Source organism: Phaseolus vulgaris, chromosome 5, assembly GCF_000499845.2.
Source record: "Phaseolus vulgaris cultivar G19833 chromosome 5, P. vulgaris v2.0, whole genome shotgun sequence".
NCBI classification, from domain to species: Eukaryota; Viridiplantae; Streptophyta; class Magnoliopsida; order Fabales; family Fabaceae; genus Phaseolus; species Phaseolus vulgaris.
Genome location: NC_023755.2, coordinates 40053514 through 40070558, shown reverse-complemented (window position 1 = coordinate 40070558; position 17045 = coordinate 40053514). Strand labels below are relative to the sequence as shown.

Here is a 17045-nt window from a genome sequence, read left to right as displayed (position 1 = left end):
CTAACTGAGATGTCAAGTTTTATAGTAATGTCTAATATAAGAACTTTTATAAAAACAAAATATTTTTAGAGATTATACTTTAATTAGAAATAATAACTTTTTGTAATATATAAATAGGTGTAAATTTCATCTTATATATTAATTTTATAAAATTAAGTTAATATTAAAATTTACTTTGTAATAGATATACTTTATTTTTGGACAAAATATTTTGGAGTGTGTTTACAATTCATTTTGTTTCAAGATTTCATGCATTAAAATAAAGTACATCATAGGAGTGAAAAAAATGGTTTTTTTTTTCTCACAGAGAAAGTGGAATAGAGATCCTCTTTCTCCTTATCAATCTTTTCTCTAAGCCAAGGATGTTTAAAGTTAAAGGCATTTTTGAAGGAGCACTTTAATTTCAACCAACATGGCAAGGGAATCCAAATTTCCAAATCTTGGAATTTGTGGCTTTAACTCATTTTTTGACTTTTTTGGAAGTTTGCATTCAACTTTAGAGGAATTCACACTTTATTAAATTGCTTACTTAAAAGCACTTTTATGATATAGAAATACTTTAAAAAGAAAAAAAATTGGAAAAAAAATTATTCAAGTATATTAAAGAAATAATTTACAGCCATTAAGTGTTGAAAAATCTATAACAAGTATCAGCAACAAATAATGATAGAGATACAAAGAATCTATAATGGGTACCTCTTTATTTATACATTTAAAAAAAAAATCTATATTTAACATTATAATTATATTTATACATTTGAAAATTATAATGAAAATCTATAAAAAAGTCTCGGCCACAAGTTTTATAATGTTTATAAAGTCTCGGCCACAAGTATATATATTTATCTCGTTCATCTTATATCGATCTTTGTGCTTATATTTGTCATAATTTTAAATTATTATAACATTCACAGTTTAATAAGTATTTTAAAAAAATTATCTTTATTATTCTCTCACTTGTCCTTAGATTTATTTCATTTGAAAAATCTTTATTACTTTATTTCGTCATACAATTTTTTATTTTCTTTTTTAACTATTATTCAACTTGGTGAATATTCATAAATTTACTAATTTCTTTTTCTTTTATCATATCCTTTATTATAAGAAACAAACCTTAATTTCATTAAATCAAATAATTTTAAAGACACATTTTATTATTTTTACTCATTTTTAATATTTTTATTAATAGTTTATTTTTTCACAAAAGAATATCTTACCCTCAATTTTTGAAACATAGAAACACTTATGTTTTTTTACATTAAATCTTAACATAAAAAACATAGAATAAACATGTGTATTAAGAGTTATATCAAGTTTGTAGTTTAAGTATTATATACTAACTAATAGTTTAATCATTTTACTAAATACTTTATCATTTTATTTCAGATTACCTGAACAGTTCGAGAACCTTCCCTATGTATACTAAATTTTATGTTGATATAAAGCACGATATTATAAACAAACCTTTTGAATCAAGGAATTCAAAATAAATAATTAAATGGTCTCTTTAATTTTACATATTTCTACTCCTTTCATAAATATTATTTTAAATTTAGAATTGTTTTGCATGTATATCACCCTAATTATTAGCTCATTCGGAGCTTTTGTATATTCTTCCAATATTATATAATTATTGTGTCAGATTTGAACTCTTTTTTCCCAAAAAAAATCTAAATTTCATTTATCTTATGGTGTTGGATTATTTCATTTGTCCTTTTTCCTTATTAACTTTGAAAACCTTTTTTATTAAAAAAAATTACATTTTTACTGTTTTTTCAAGGAACAACTCAACTTACTTAGATGAAAGAGTTATGATTTATTTTTAAATTGATTACTTAAATTCAATTTTTGAACATAAGCATTAATCAATTCAACGTGTTATCTTATAAATTAAATAACCAAATATAGTAATGAAATTGGCTAATCTATTACCAAATTAAGAACTGTGTTGACAAGTGTACCAGATCACTAAAACACTTACCTATTATATATGTATAAACTATTAATCGTTTATTATTATTATTATTGCAACACTTTTTCATGTAAAGCGTATACACAAATAATAACTTTTTCATGAAAATCTTTTACTTTTGGAATAGTGGCAATTCTCAATTATCTTGGTTATCAAAAGGATCTTATAATCCAACCATGGACACCATTAGATAATTTCAATGTGTTCTTCCAAATGAAAGAAATCACCAAAACGCCATTTTTACTCTATTACTAGCAGAATACATCACCTAGCATCATTTCAACTTGAGGCAGTACCATTTCCATGTACATTCTACCTATTAAACATCCCATATTAGGAAAACCATCGTAAATCATCATCGATTATATTGGTTGAAGCCTTACTTTCAAATAGAGTTTTTCTTCAATATCCTTTTCTGCTCCGGCTACCAGGACTTGCTACTTTCCTAGAACCGGATGATTCAGGTGAACCTTGCAAATTTCTCAGACCAGGAGAGGAACCTCCTCGATTTGCAGGAGATGCAACTTGACGAGGAGATCCTGTACTTGCTTCGTTCCCTCTGTTATATGCCTCAGCCTCCAGACTTTTGGCTTCTTCATTCAGAACTGATAACTGTCATATACAACATATAGGTGCAATAAATGTTTAGAACTGATAACTATCATGATGCAACTTTAATTTTGATAAATACCCGAATTTCATTATCTCTCAGTCGATCTTGAAGTGCACTTATTGCAGGACTTAAACTGTAAAGTCAGAAAGTAGTAAATTGTTATTGGAGAAGTAAAAGAAAATAAGTAGGAACTCGAAAAAGGACATTTTGCTCTGACCAGTATTCAATCAACTTGCACAAGGAAGCCTGATAAGTAGAAGTGTGGTGTATAAAAGTCAGAGGATGAACTTTCCCATCCCTGCAGAGTACAAACAAAAGGTACATCAGAAATTAAAGACACTACAAAAAGGATGATATATAATTAAAGCAAGTAAACAAGAAAATTAAAGACAGTTCGTTGAAGTATCAAGAATGAGAATATAGTTTACCAAATTATCACCTCATATTTTGTAAGATGGCTTGATTATATGCATTTCGTTCCTCTTCAAATAGTACATGTTGCAGATCTGCGTATGATGATAACGGCGAATCAAGGTTGGTTAAAGACGAGGCTGGCACAACATAAAGGGGAATCTCTCTTCTTACAAACGCTGCACCACTGAAACCAATAAACGATATTTTTTAAAACCCAAGACTGAGAAACTATCTTGTCAATCTCAAATGATTAAGCAAGGTTGACCTGACCAATAATAATACAAAGAATGCAGAAAAGGGTGCTATTGTTTTAAACTAAAGAGTTGTTCTACAGTTATAGCTTCCATTTATCATTCAACCAACACCGAGATTGACAATCATCCACATGATGAATGTCTATCTCCATCTCCTGTGTTTTATTAATAGATAATTTATAGTGTAGCAAGTTAAGGAAAGCCTAGACAACAAAACGGGAATCATCCCTGAAAAGAATTAGAGGAAATATTTTGAAGACAAGCTATAATTTATGTGCCAAAGGAAACCAACTATTGTTCAGAACATAAATGGATACTGAGGTCTTCCCCTCTTTCTTCTTTGTGTTTGTCTTTATTGGCAAATACCTAGCAGATATCTTTAATCTTATCAAATCACCTGAGATTTGAGGCTTTAAATATGAAACAGCAGCCCCGTGTTCCCTTATGTATCAAGAGGACACCACAGAATCCAAATACCAAAAATAAGCCTAAACTATACGTTTATAAATGAAAAAAATATTAGTGGTGCATTTCACACTTGTCAATATTCTGTACCTCATTTCCAAATTTGAACGATGCATGGCCTCTTGCATACTTTCTGACATATCCATGGGATCAACATCAACTATATTAGCGTCTGAATTTTTGGGATGGTAGTTGGCATCAGCATTAGCAAAGAAATTCCCCAAGTCTGATCTCCCCCCGTCCTAGCAAAAATATATAATTGTATAAGTCCTAAAAAAAAGAAAACACACTGCAGTAATTTTATCCAGTACAGAAAAAAAAAACTAGTTTTATTGATAGGACCGAGAGTTCATGTTTTATCATAATCTGCCATATCAACAAAAGGTATACACAAGAACCAGTCATAATAGGAAACTTCAAGTAAAACAATTTTCAGAAAAGAAATGCAGATTGGACTCATGCCAAGGGTGGTTCTATGATAAAACACAAAATGATAAAATACAATATCGAGTGGCTTAATCATACACAATACAACAGTTTTCTTGTTGTCCCAGAGACAAAAGTCTCTAATAGAGAGTGCTCCCTGCTCACAAGCTGCAAATAACAGTACACTTTCTTAATACACACCCACTATTACTAGATATAATTTTAATACGTAACTGACAACTGCTAATTTCTATGATACCAGCCACTAAACAGTTTCCCATACAGAACTAATGCAGAATTACTAATACAACATAAGTTATTTTATATCCCATGTATACATACACCTAATACCATCTGCCTCCAACCCATCAGTAGATCCTTCCTAACCCACTTAAATCTAATATTTTCTATGAATAACTGCAATCATGCAGTTTCTAATACAGAACCAATGCAGAATTACTACTACGTATATTCCTAATACTAACTGACTCCAATCCATCAATGGATCCTACTACCCATTTAGTCCCAGTTCCAAACACTGAATCCAATAGCTTCATTTCATATTCTGAAAAGAAAATGGGATTCTAAAGCTTGTTGGTTCAAGTATCTTGCATCGAAAACTTTGTCATGATATGAATGAATACACCACAAAAACACCAATGGAGGTGGACACTAAAAACCATTCGGTCATGTTGGTATTTTAGCCTTTTCAAATCATCTAGAGATTGGTTTAAACTTGGGACTGAAAAGCAGAAAACAAATAAAGAAATTACAATGTCTGTAAGCTGCATCATTTTTTTAATTTTACATTCAAGCATAATAAGCATTCTAAATACCACCATCTATTCTACGACCAACCACCAGCACAGCATACCAAAGTTTAAATCATGTTGAGATATGAAAAATTATACCTTACTAGCACCAACACCTGTTGAATCACCGGTGTCCTGCACAGAGTTCTCTGCCTTGAAGTAACCAGGTCGTATTGATAAATTCTCTGAGGAACTTGGCGATGAATCAATATCAATAACAGGGCTTCTATTTATAGGAGACAACGGTATAGGTCTCGGTATGTGATTCTGCTTCCCATCAGATGACTGGAAAGCAATTACTTGAATTCTGCCTACCTGAACACAGTCCAAAGGTACACGACGATAAACTTAACGAAAATCTAGAATTGAAGAATGTTTTGGCCATGCATTGAAGACAAACCTTGTTTACATCTTCACTGTAACAGGAAAAAATCAAGCCAATAAATCCCGAGTCAAGAAGCTGATACATTGCCTGGGTGCGTACATCAACATGGGAAGGGAGAACTGTAATGTGCGGGTGCGAATGGTACCAACCAATTACCCTTGTGGTAGTTCCAGTGGCGGTGGTCATTCTGTCAGCCATGGCAGAAGCCGCCGCCAACTGCTCAGGGTTGGTTTCCACTCGATCCTTCCGCCGATCAGACCTCGTCTGCGGCGACGCTCCCCAAATCAATGCCGTGACGTTCCCGTTTTTCGAATGCTGAATCAATCCATCACAATAATCAATCAAAGTTCGTGCTGCGTTTATCTTCAATTGACTTGATAACAGAAAAAAGCGATGTTAGGTTAAATTACCTGAACGTCCCCAAGAAGAAGACCCATAATCTCTTCGGTCTCAGTGGACAATGCATGAGTGACGCAACTCAACCACACTTCTTCCGACATTTTGACGCTGGTTAGAGACATTTTCGATTCAATTGATTCTTTGTTCTTCTCTTCAATACTCTTAGACCCACCGATTCCGATTTCCTCTCTCTTCTTTCTTTATCTTTCTTCTCTGACCCTCACTCGAAAACCACTGCAACACAAACAAACACTTCACCTTCTCTTCTTCTTCTTCTTCTTCTTCTTACTTCCTAATTCATAATTCTTTTTTTCATCACGCAGCAATACCCTAATGTTACTGTAAATCGGTAAATGCAAATTTAATAAATGTTTCATTTGTGAAAATAAATTATCACAGCAACACAATTTTTTACACTGATCAAGTTTAGTTATGTAATCATCTTATATTTTTACTATTTTTTTTAAAAGCTTGACATCTCAACTAGACTCAAACATCAATTAACAATTTTCCGCTACCACATGAAAAAAAAATATTACTCTCATTTATTACGAAACTTTACACCTGAGCTACACATTAATTAACAATCATCTGCAACTTCATGAAACAAATTTAAAAAAAATACAATAAAATAGAAAATTAGACAAAAATACATATATCAACAAAAATATATATAATTAATTTATATTTATTAATAAATAACTCTAAAAAAAATAATAAAAATACGTTTTATGAATATAGATAAATTAACAAATTTATCACCACCACATGATTTTTTTCAAAATAATACATAATTTTACCTAATTTTTCCATATCGGTTAAGACAAGCATTTCTCATAATACAAATCATCCCAGATTATTTAATAAATGCTGTAGAACACAAACAAATTCTGAATCATAAACTAATACAGATTATTTAACCTTATCAAATTCACTGTTTTCTGTCTAACTTGTTATTGAATTAATTATTTTTCAATTCCAAAGCCATTGTTTATTGAAAGAGTAGGTTGCTTCATTAGAATGAAGAAATACATTTTTTTTTCCTTAGGATACCTTTAATGGACATGTTTTGAAAAAAAAATATTGATTTTTTTAAATGAGAATATCAAACAGCATATTATGTATTTAATTATATATTTACTTTTGAAATTAAATTTAATGTCGTCAATAAAAATTTATACAGACAATTATAATTTGAATATACTTTTTGTCATAAAATTATATACTTTTATGAAAAATGCAATAATTTTCTTTTTGTATAAATATTAAAAACTATTTTACTAATAATAACATTTCTATCATTAATTGGAGATGAATAGTTTAATTTTATAATCTCTGGTAAAATACTGAAAAAAAAAATCCAAAATCCTCATTGTTTTTATTTTATGTCTTGATTTGAATTTTGTTTTATTATTTAATTTATAAAATCAAGTTATACTATTTTTATATAAATAATTAGGGTTCTGAATTTTATTTGTCTTGTTGTTCAAATTTATGGTATTTTATTCGAAACTCTAAAATCAAATGGTTATATTAACCAATTGAAGGTACAGATTTAATTGAATATTAAAATTTTGAGCATTCAATATAATAGAACACATTTTTTCACAATAACTTAATTAAAAATACTTACATTTATGAAAGAAGTTAAAATTTAATTAAACTATTTTTTACTTTTTACATATAGAAATGTAATTAATAACGATGCACAACAAATTCAACTAACTATACAAAATTTAAATATTCAATAGAATAATTTTTTAAAAGAATGTGATTAAAAGTATCTAAATTTATTGTGAACTTAAAATTTAACTAAGCTTTAAATTAAATTCCGGCATTTTAAGCTTAGTTGCACAATTAAAGATAAGCACGAAATTTATTCATATCAGACTCATTAACTCAAGCAAAAGAGCAGTTTGATTAATTCATTTTCTACCATTTATCTGTGATATTTTCCTTTGACCGAATTATAAATGTGTATATTTTACAAGTTAATAATTTTTAATAAATAAATAGAAAGTCTCATATTTTATATTTATTTATTTTAAATAAATTTCTATATATTATTATTAAAGTATAATTTCTATATATTATTTATTTTAAATCAAAATTTCTATTTATTTTCATACTAACATACATGTATAAGAGGTATTAAGAAGAAAATTTTTAATTTTAATTTAATCTGTAAAATTAATTTATAAGGTGATATAAAATGCTTTTATCCTTAATTAATCAATGTAAAATCTCTAACACACTCTTCGAGAGTCTTAAATTCATAAATAAAATTATATATTTATAAGTAGTTTGATAATGAATAATCTCACAACATCAACAAACTCTGATTTATGATATCATGTTAAAAAGTAAATTTTAAATTAATTCAATCTTGTAAAATTAGATGAATTTTTACTTTCTTATATATTATAAAATATCTGTAATTGATATGAGATATGACCTTTGGAATACAAACACAAACACTGATACGACACGGATACAAGATACGTAAAGTCTCTAAAATGTAGGATACGGAACACAAATCTATATATTATATAATTATGAATTATATAAATTGACAATAAGGATTTATGTGCACAAGTATGCTTCAGATTATTTTTTGGAAAAAAAGATGTTTTCATGATGGATTCATAAAAATTTGTTTTTTATTTTTATAATCATAATAACAATTTATACAATAAAATTTAAATTTTAAAAAATTAATATATTTTTCAATTTTATAATTATGTTAGAACCGTACTACAATTATTATAAATCTAACAAATACTTTTTGAATTTCACATGTTTTATATATATCTACGAATGTCGTGTCCGATAAACACATAATTTAAAGGTGTGTTCGAGTATGATCCGACTTATTTAAAATAAAACATTTTTGTCTCTATTCTCTGTTCCTTATCTGTCTTCTTTGAGATTGTAGCACGTGGCGAAAATCCACAGGCTCATTCCCTGCATGGAAAGGTAGTAAAAGGCACTCGATTTTAAGAGTGGCACGTGCCTTAGACGTGTCACGAAGATGGACACGTGTCAGTACCACAAAAGGCACGAAGCGCTATAAATAGACAGAAAAGAAAGCAACTCAAACACAGTCAAAAGTGAGTTGAAAAAAAAAAGAAAAAAAGATAGAGATTGAAGAAAACATGGCATCCCATAACCAAAGCTACGGTGCTGGTGAAACCAAGGGCCGAACTGAGGTATCAACCATTTTTCATCTTTTTTTCTCTACCATTCATGCTTCCAATGTTCAAAAAAAAAAAATTGTATATTTAATATTGTTTTAGGCCTTTTTTAATTTATAATTAATATTTTAAACTGGGTCTGTATGTTTCTTTTAGGCAACTTCTTCCTGCACCTCTACAAATTTCTTCCTGCACCCCCTCACTTTCACCCTTCACTTTCAGAAAAGACTGTTTTGCCCCCTTTAGAAAAATGACTTTCAGAGTGTAATGTGTTCCGGTACTAAAAAAAATGTGTTATGGAAAAGATATATTCTGGAACATCTTTGGCTTATAGAACCACTATTCTGGAAACATCTAAAACATCTAAAGGATAATTTTGGTATTTTTGAAGAATGTAGGGGTGCAAGAAGAAAAGTGTAGAGGTGCAGGAAGAGACTTTATATAATCTGTTTTTGTTTGGTGATCTAGGAAAAGACCAAGCAGACTGTGGGCAATATTGGGGATAAGGCCCAAGCTGCAAAGGACAAGGCCCAGGATATGGCCCAATCTGCGAAGGATAAGGCCCAACAAACGGCCCATGCTGTGAAGGACAAAACTTCCGACACTTCCCAAGCGGCAAAGGAGAAGACCCAACAGAACAAAGATGCTGCTCAAGGGAAGGCCTCACAGATGGGCCAGTCAACGAAGGAATCGGCCCAATCAGGGAAGGACAACACCCAAGGCTTCCTGCAGCAGACAGGGGAGAAGGTGAAGGGCGCGGCCCAAGGTGCAACAGAAGCCGTGAAGCAAACTCTTGGGCTGGGCCAGAACGATGAAGCCCATCACAGAAATTAGTTACTATCTACACCACATCACTTTTTGCAGCATCACTTTTTAAATAAGCTGCTATTATCCTTCAACTATGTTCAATTCGCCTTAAATTTACAATATTAACTATATCCTATGTTTATATAAATAAAACTTGTTATTGTTATAATCTCTTAATTAGAATAATAAACAAAAGTAGAAATATAATGTGGGAAATACATATATTATATTGTTGAGGAACATTACAAAAAGGGCTGAGAAAATAAAATGTGAGAAATAATATTTACTAAGTGACTTATGAGGAGCCTTCAAGGCCCAACCTTGAACTAAGCCAAGTGCAAACCTCATCCATCTCTCTGGGAATTGTGTAATGACCAAGCCTGCACACATCACAGACACAAAAGATGAACACATTCTTCAACTAATTCATCACCAATTAGAGCAATTAGAGGGATGATTTCATTACCCTTCATAGGATTTGAATGCAACATATCGAAACCCTGCAGAGCATAAAGATTGAGCTGATTTTTCACCATATTTGTAAAGGATTACATCATCACCTACAAATGGTACAAAGCAAGAACATTGGAATCCAGCAAGAAAAATGACTGAACTTGTTGGTTTAATGATGCATACTGATTCCATGGCACAGCAAAATGGGCAATGAAGTTGCTCTTCGTGTTGCTTCATGTGATACTTCTATCTTGTTCCTTAAGGTCCTAGAAGTAGCATGTGAATTAGTGTGTGGAGTGTTGTGGAATTGTTAGGAAACTGTGAAATGAGTGAAAGAAATAGTTTTAGAGCATACCTTGATCCGGGAAGCCAACCACTGAGTCCAACCACTGTTCTTAGATTGACAGGGTAGGGAATGTCATTTCCATACCTTCCTATGGCAAAACAAGTTGCAGAGTATAGGGCTATTGCTGCACCCATGCTGAAGCCTCCAATAGCAACTTTCACTATCACATAATTATTCATTGTTTAACAAAATAAATCTTTCAAACGTATCTCAACCTAACCTTACAAAATTATAAAGTTTTCCATTCAATTATATATTTTAATCTCTATATTTCTAACACACTTCTTACTTTAAAAATTAAGACTATATTTATGCATAATGGTTCATCTGATAAGTCTAATTCTTGTGTATGACTATGGTGATCTAATAAGTCTAATTAGCAAGGTTCAATAACAAGTGATCTAACAAGTCTAATTCGTGTGTAAGACTATATATTTATGCATGGTTCAATAGATCAAGTCTAATTTGTGTGTAAGACTATATATTTATGCATGGTTCAATAACAAGTGATCTGATAAGTCTAACAAACTTAACTCAATAATAAGTGATCTGATAAGTCTAACCAACTCTCTCGTCATGATAGACAATAAATTTAAATGACTCTGATAGCACTTTTTACATTAAGATTAACTCATGCATAATACTATATATTTATGTATGGTTCAATAATAAGTGGTATGATAAGTTCAACAAACTCTCGTTAGGATAGATTATAAATCTAAATGACTCTTATACCATATTAAGAAGTGAATTTTAAAACTAACTCAATCTTATAAAACCGACTTATAAAATGAAGTTTCCATTCACTTATATGTTATAAAATGCTCTAATATCTATCTAGGAACTCTATATATGTTTAAAGAAAAAAGAAACCTATTTCAAAGTTAAAGATAAATGGACGTTATTAATAAAACAGAGATTAATCAATTTTCTTAACTAATCATAAAACGGAAATGATGTTGTGGGACATTGTAAAATTGCAAAAAAACTTGATGTCTAAATTGATGTTATATGGTCTTGAGAGTTTACCATCAGCAGGCTCTGTTGACAACAAGTTAGCAATGTGAGTTGCTGAGGCATCCAAACCCTCCCAATCATCTGGGCCATCTTCTGAAAGTTCTCCCACATCAAACCCTGATTAATGACCCACTAAGCAAATTACAGTTCTTTTTCATGACTACAAAAGTCTCAGATTACATAGTGATGATTTGATTCAAAAAGGGTAGCAACAGAAAAGTTTATGTATGTCATACATGCTGTGCATGGAAAACCACCAAGTATGGCCACAGGACGGGTGGGGGCAGTTGGACAAATCCATTTTATCTGCATCATGTCAATTGGATTTGGAAATATTGGCGCAAAAACAAACTAATTGAATCAAGTTAACCTCAAACTGATTCAATGTATAAAGTTCTTACATTTGGGAGTGGAAGGGATTCCAAAAGCTGAGATGAGCTACAATAAACAAAGCTTAAGATCAGATAAGAATGTCACTGATAAGTAAATATAACACAATTGTTGCATAGTGACGCCGGATATGAAAGTTTAGTGATGTCGCGTTGCATAGTGATGTCGAATATGAAAGTTTAGTGATGTCACGTTGCATAATGATGTCGAATATGAAAAGTGATGTCGAATAAGAAAGTTTAGTGATGCCGCGTTACATAGTGATGTCGAATATGAAAGTTTAATGATATGAAAGTTTTATATAAGAAAGTAAATATAACACATCCATTAGGAGCCAAGGTTTGCTTGATAACATTGTTAGAATAAAGCACTCAACCATGCATGGAAAAGGAATGTGTAACACAGGAAGTTTAAAACTTCCCCCACTTTAGCATGACACTGTTTTGAAATGTTCAAACTCAATGGTGTTTTCATGAACATAGTAAACACTGTAATGAGCATTACTAGAATGTACCAGTTTTGATTCATGTAATACATTATCCTGTCAAAAAAGAAAAAGAATAGTACAAAGGTTTTAGATTGGAAAGAAGTGAAAGCTGGATCCAGCCTTTAAACTCCTTGATGAGAGCTTGATGGAAGTTGAGATTGTGAAGGTGGAGGATGGGAGTGGGGATTCAGCAATGAATATTCTAATGTTGCATTTTCATGAGACATGGTCATGTGAAAAATTTGTGTCTATCTTAGTACTCATGATGTCAACCAATGTTAATTATGATTCATGACCCACATATTTAGAGTCTATATATAGAAATAGGCAAAAACATTTCACGTGTTGAATTGTGTGAAAATTCAACATGAAATAATTCATTCACATGTGCCACTAGAGAGAATAGTGAAAAAGAAAAGGAAAAAGAGAGGTTGGGTGAAGAAAAAGGTATAATATTAAAAAGAGTGCTCATATGTCAATAATCCTACACCAGAGTCCAAATGTCAATACAAAATTGCTGCATTTCAACAAAAATAGTTTCTTTTGACAGCTTTAATCTGGTACAGTTGTGTGAATTGTAATCTGGTACAAGGTTGTCAACATATTAACACTCATCAGAGAACATTAAAGATTATAATGAGAGGTAGAAAGGAAAAGAGAAGTGAAAGGATCCACCAAGAAGAAAAGCAAATATAGGACAATGAACAAGTAATTGTTGTGACAACATTAGAATGGCCTATGATGGCATCCATACCTCAAACCATTGTCACCAAGACCATGCAACCAAATTATAGTGGCTTGGTGTTTTCCTTTGGGTCTCACTACATATGTCTTTCCAAACTCAAAAGTTCTTAGAGTGGTTCTACTGCCTGCAATTTTAAGAAAGAAAACATAGTAGTCAATGGCATATTCAGTTTGGAGATAGTGAGTAATGCAGGAAACCAGAGGAAAATAGTATACCAAATGGTTTACATAACAGATAAAAACAGAACAGAGAAGGTCCTATAATCAAGTGATAGAAATCTAAAGACTAATTCATAGTAGATGCAAGGAAGGATAAAGGACTATGAAGTGGAGAAAAAGAACAAACCAGAGCCCATTGCATGACTCATTTTACTGTTTGAAGTAATTGGTGAAGCAGAAGCACCCCAGCTACTACAACTGCAATGAATATGAAGAAAATGTAGGATGGTGATGCCCCTTTACACCCAAAAGGGTATGGTAGAGTTGGAATGAAACGTGTGAATATGCATTGCAATGTATATATAGTGATGCTGCAACAGTCTAGAAGGGTATCCATGAAAAGGTGAGAGACAAAGACAAGGACAAAAGAAGGAAACCTTTATGAGCACAGAGAATCAAAGCATAGAATAACACAATCATCCATTTCTAAGCTGCACAACTACAAGAGAGAGCTCTTCACTCTCACATAGAGTGAGAAATGGCCAAAAAATAACCACAAAAGAAATATCACTGAAACAATGAAGAATAACCTTAGTTTGTAAAAACAAATCTTTTCACATTCATTTGTTTATGATTTTCTGCATGATTGATGGATAACCATTAACCTCAAATTAAAGTTCTTTCAATTTTTTCCCACTAAAAGGAACTCAAGAAAAAAAATGGAAATCACCAAGAACTGCACTTGTAAAAGGAACTGAAGTTTATTGGTATTTGCCTCTTCTTTCTTGTACCCGGGATATGATAATTAATCTATGGAACTTAGCAGGGATTTCAAATTAGAATTGACAACAAAAAGTAAGTAAGCTTTTCGTTCTAACCTTCCTTTTTTTTGTTGTTTTCTTGCTTGCCACTAATCAAAGTTGTTCTAACCCCACCCAAAGAAGAGTTTTATTTATCTATACACATGAAAAAAAACAAGTCTAAAGGCTATAAACCTGGTCTAAAGCATAATGATAAATAATAATGGTAACAAAGCTTCTCTTTTACCCATTTAGGTGAAAAATAACCTTCTAAAACTGTTGGAATCCCACATCACCTTATAAGTGAATGCAAACCTCACCTTATAAGCTTGTTTTATGGAGTTGAGTTAGGTTGTCCACTCCTTAACATGGTATCAGAACCATTTAAAGTCTATCGTAGCGAGAGCTTATTGGATTTATCTTGTCAACCACTATCGGATCGTTATCAGATCATGCATAACATATATTTCCACACATGACGAGTTAGTAGCCGGTGTAAGATCCTACATCACCTTATAACCTCATCTTATAAGCCGATTTTATGAAGTTGAGTTAGGCTTAAAGTTCACTCTTAACAAAAAACTTCATCTGTTTAGCAGACATTTAGAATATCAAAATACAGAAGTTAAAGTCATGATCTTCCCCAAAAGGAATCTTAGGAAACATAACAGAGGTAAGCCCATTGTTTATTAAGTCTCAATGTGATGAACTATAAGCATAATTTTTACTTTTGCATATGTTTTGTTTTGTCAGTTAGCTAGGGTCTTAGTGGACTCCAATTACATCTCACTCATCATCTTATTTTATTGGTATATGATATGACTTTCTCGTTTCTCCATCTCTATAAGTTGTGCAAATATTTGCAGCTTTGATTCTCAAAACAACAGTAATATGATATTAATTGCAAAGTGAAAGGTGCACCTAACATACATCAGAGGCTGAAGAAGATAAACTTGAGGTTTACTGAGGTAGATGACCATGCATAGGTTATAATGAGTACATTCATTGTGCACCACTATGTGTGTCCCCCTATAAAATTCAACTTTTATGCAAGCTTACTTGGAAATCTTCCTTCTGTCCACTATCTACTTTTACCACCATTCATTGCTTGCATTGATGGAGACTTTGAACTAACATGAAAAGTTCAAGATGGGAGATGTCATCAAGCTATGGAAAACTCGTGAGTCATGGACCAAATTCTTTTACCTAGTGTCAAAACTTTCATGATATATGATGAAGATTGTTAGTCTAGTAATCAAAACACTACATAACTTATTAAGAAGTCTAATTCAATCTTATAAAATTGACTTTTAAGTGAGATTTGCATATATATATATATGAAATAACAGTCGGGTGACCTGATAAGATCAACAAACATTCGTTAAGATAAACTCAAAATGACTCTGATACCATATTAAGAAGTAAACTAAGTCTAACTTAATCTTATAAAATCGACTTTTAAACTGAGGTTTGCACCCACGTATATACTATAAATATTCTAATCTCTAGTCGATGTGAGATTTTCATCATAAATTAATAGTTAGAACTATAACACGTGAGTTATCCTTTATAACATAGGCAAGTTTGGACTTAAAAAAGTGAATGAATGTTTATAGTTCTCATTCATTCACTACTTTTGTCCTAACACACGATCCAACAATAAAAATGTGTAACACTTTTTTTGTTTCTTTTAACTGCTGTGGCTTTAAACTTGTCTGCTTTAGTAATAAAGATATTTCTTTAGGAATTCCACGAAAACTATTTTGCTTTTGCACCTCTTGATTGAAAATCTAAATAATATAATAAAAAAAGGCTCACTTCCTTGTCAAAAACAAATATGCATTACTATTTTTTTTTAAATTATACATTTTATATAAATAAATTAGAGACGGATAAGGAAAATTTCATTAATTTACCACCACTCGTGTGAATCAATTGACATGAAATTATTCCAATTAAACCGAAATAACTTTGAGTTTGACTTAGCACAGTTAAATTCTCAAAGGGAGAATTTTGTTATACTTAAAGTCTTATTCCACTGTTCAAGTGATGACGGATGATTATTAAAATTTAAGGTATTAGTCTTGTTTTGTGATGAAGTTTTCCTTCTTGTTAAATTGAAATTAACCTCGAAATAAAAATATATAAGAGTGAATTTTTTTTTTTTGTGAAAAAGAGAAAGGGTTGAAAATGCATTAAAAAAAGAATAGTAGAAGGAGGAGCGTTTGTGTTATGAGGAGACAAGAGATGGTGTTGGCACTAGCTTGTTATTGGAGATTAAAGTACTCTCATCTTTAAGATTGGGAGGCTCAAAATAGGTAAAGCTTTTCAGTAAAGGGAACATAATTGAGTACACAATTGAAAAACTTCTAAATCTTAAATCTTTACTCTATTTTTTCCAGATCTCATTTGCTACAAGCTGGCATGCACATACCAAAATTCTTTGCTTCATCAACAAAAACATGATTTTTTTTATAAAAAATTTAACCCAAACCACAAATTCTACACACACCAATGTCTTCTCAAGAGAGTATAAGTTAATTTAAGTGAGATTCAATGCCAAATTCTGCATTCACCTTAAAAAAAAAAAAAAACTTAACCATTTTCAAAACTTTCATAAGTATTGGATTTCGGCTAGAAACAATCATATTTCACAATATAAAACTATAAATATCATTTTATATGTCGATTTTATAAGGTTAAATTAGACTTAAAATCTATTTTTTAATATGGTATCATAGTTATTTAAAATCTATCTTAATTAAAATTTATTGGACAAACCACTTGCTATCAGATCACTATCAAACCAACCACAAATATATAATTTCACCTTATAAAGATTTTAATGTTAGATTTTTAATTTAAACATCCCTTTTGTATTACTAATTAGCTTTATCATTATCATTTG

General features: G+C 31.0%; 3 protein-coding genes across 6 annotated transcripts; 1 reads left to right on the top strand and 2 right to left on the bottom strand.

Annotated features, from left to right (window-relative positions):
- Positions 1 to 2082: 2082 nt before the first annotated feature.
- LOC137836012 (uncharacterized) lies at positions 2083 to 6259 on the bottom strand. Its single transcript, XM_068644814.1, has 8 exons — positions 5752 to 6259; positions 5357 to 5656; positions 5056 to 5271; positions 3809 to 3960; positions 3025 to 3183; positions 2803 to 2883; positions 2664 to 2718; positions 2083 to 2584 (listed from the first exon to the last, which is right to left on the bottom strand). Exons 1-8 carry the CDS (start codon positions 5860 to 5862, stop codon positions 2375 to 2377), a joined length of 1284 nt encoding a protein of 427 aa, XP_068500915.1. The 5' UTR covers positions 5863 to 6259; the 3' UTR covers positions 2083 to 2374.
- A 2561-nt stretch (positions 6260 to 8820) lies between these two features.
- LOC137836004 (late embryogenesis abundant protein 2-like) lies at positions 8821 to 9910 on the top strand. The gene is made up of 2 exons (XM_068644800.1): positions 8821 to 8949; positions 9403 to 9910. The coding sequence occupies exons 1-2, from the start codon at positions 8896 to 8898 to the stop codon at positions 9766 to 9768; spliced, it is 420 nt and encodes a 139-aa protein (XP_068500901.1). The 5' UTR covers positions 8821 to 8895; the 3' UTR covers positions 9769 to 9910.
- A 27-nt stretch (positions 9911 to 9937) lies between these two features.
- On the bottom strand, positions 9938 to 14266 carry LOC137836003 (uncharacterized). Of its 4 annotated transcripts, XM_068644796.1 has the most exons (11): positions 13928 to 14115; positions 13775 to 13836; positions 13525 to 13595; positions 13189 to 13303; positions 11959 to 11995; positions 11794 to 11863; positions 11570 to 11674; positions 10550 to 10700; positions 10378 to 10460; positions 10208 to 10301; positions 9938 to 10121 (listed from the first exon to the last, which is right to left on the bottom strand). In XM_068644796.1, the coding sequence occupies exons 3-11, from the start codon at positions 13544 to 13546 to the stop codon at positions 10037 to 10039; spliced, it is 762 nt and encodes a 253-aa protein (XP_068500897.1). In that variant the 5' UTR covers positions 13547 to 13595; positions 13775 to 13836; positions 13928 to 14115; the 3' UTR covers positions 9938 to 10036. The 4 variants fall into 4 exon arrangements, with proteins under 4 accessions (XP_068500897.1, XP_068500900.1, XP_068500898.1 ...); XM_068644799.1 differs by lacking the exons at positions 13775 to 13836; positions 13928 to 14115 and adding an exon at positions 14216 to 14266; XM_068644797.1 differs by lacking the exon at positions 13775 to 13836 and having other exon boundaries at positions 14068 to 14145.
- Between the last annotated feature and the right edge of the window lie 2779 nt (positions 14267 to 17045).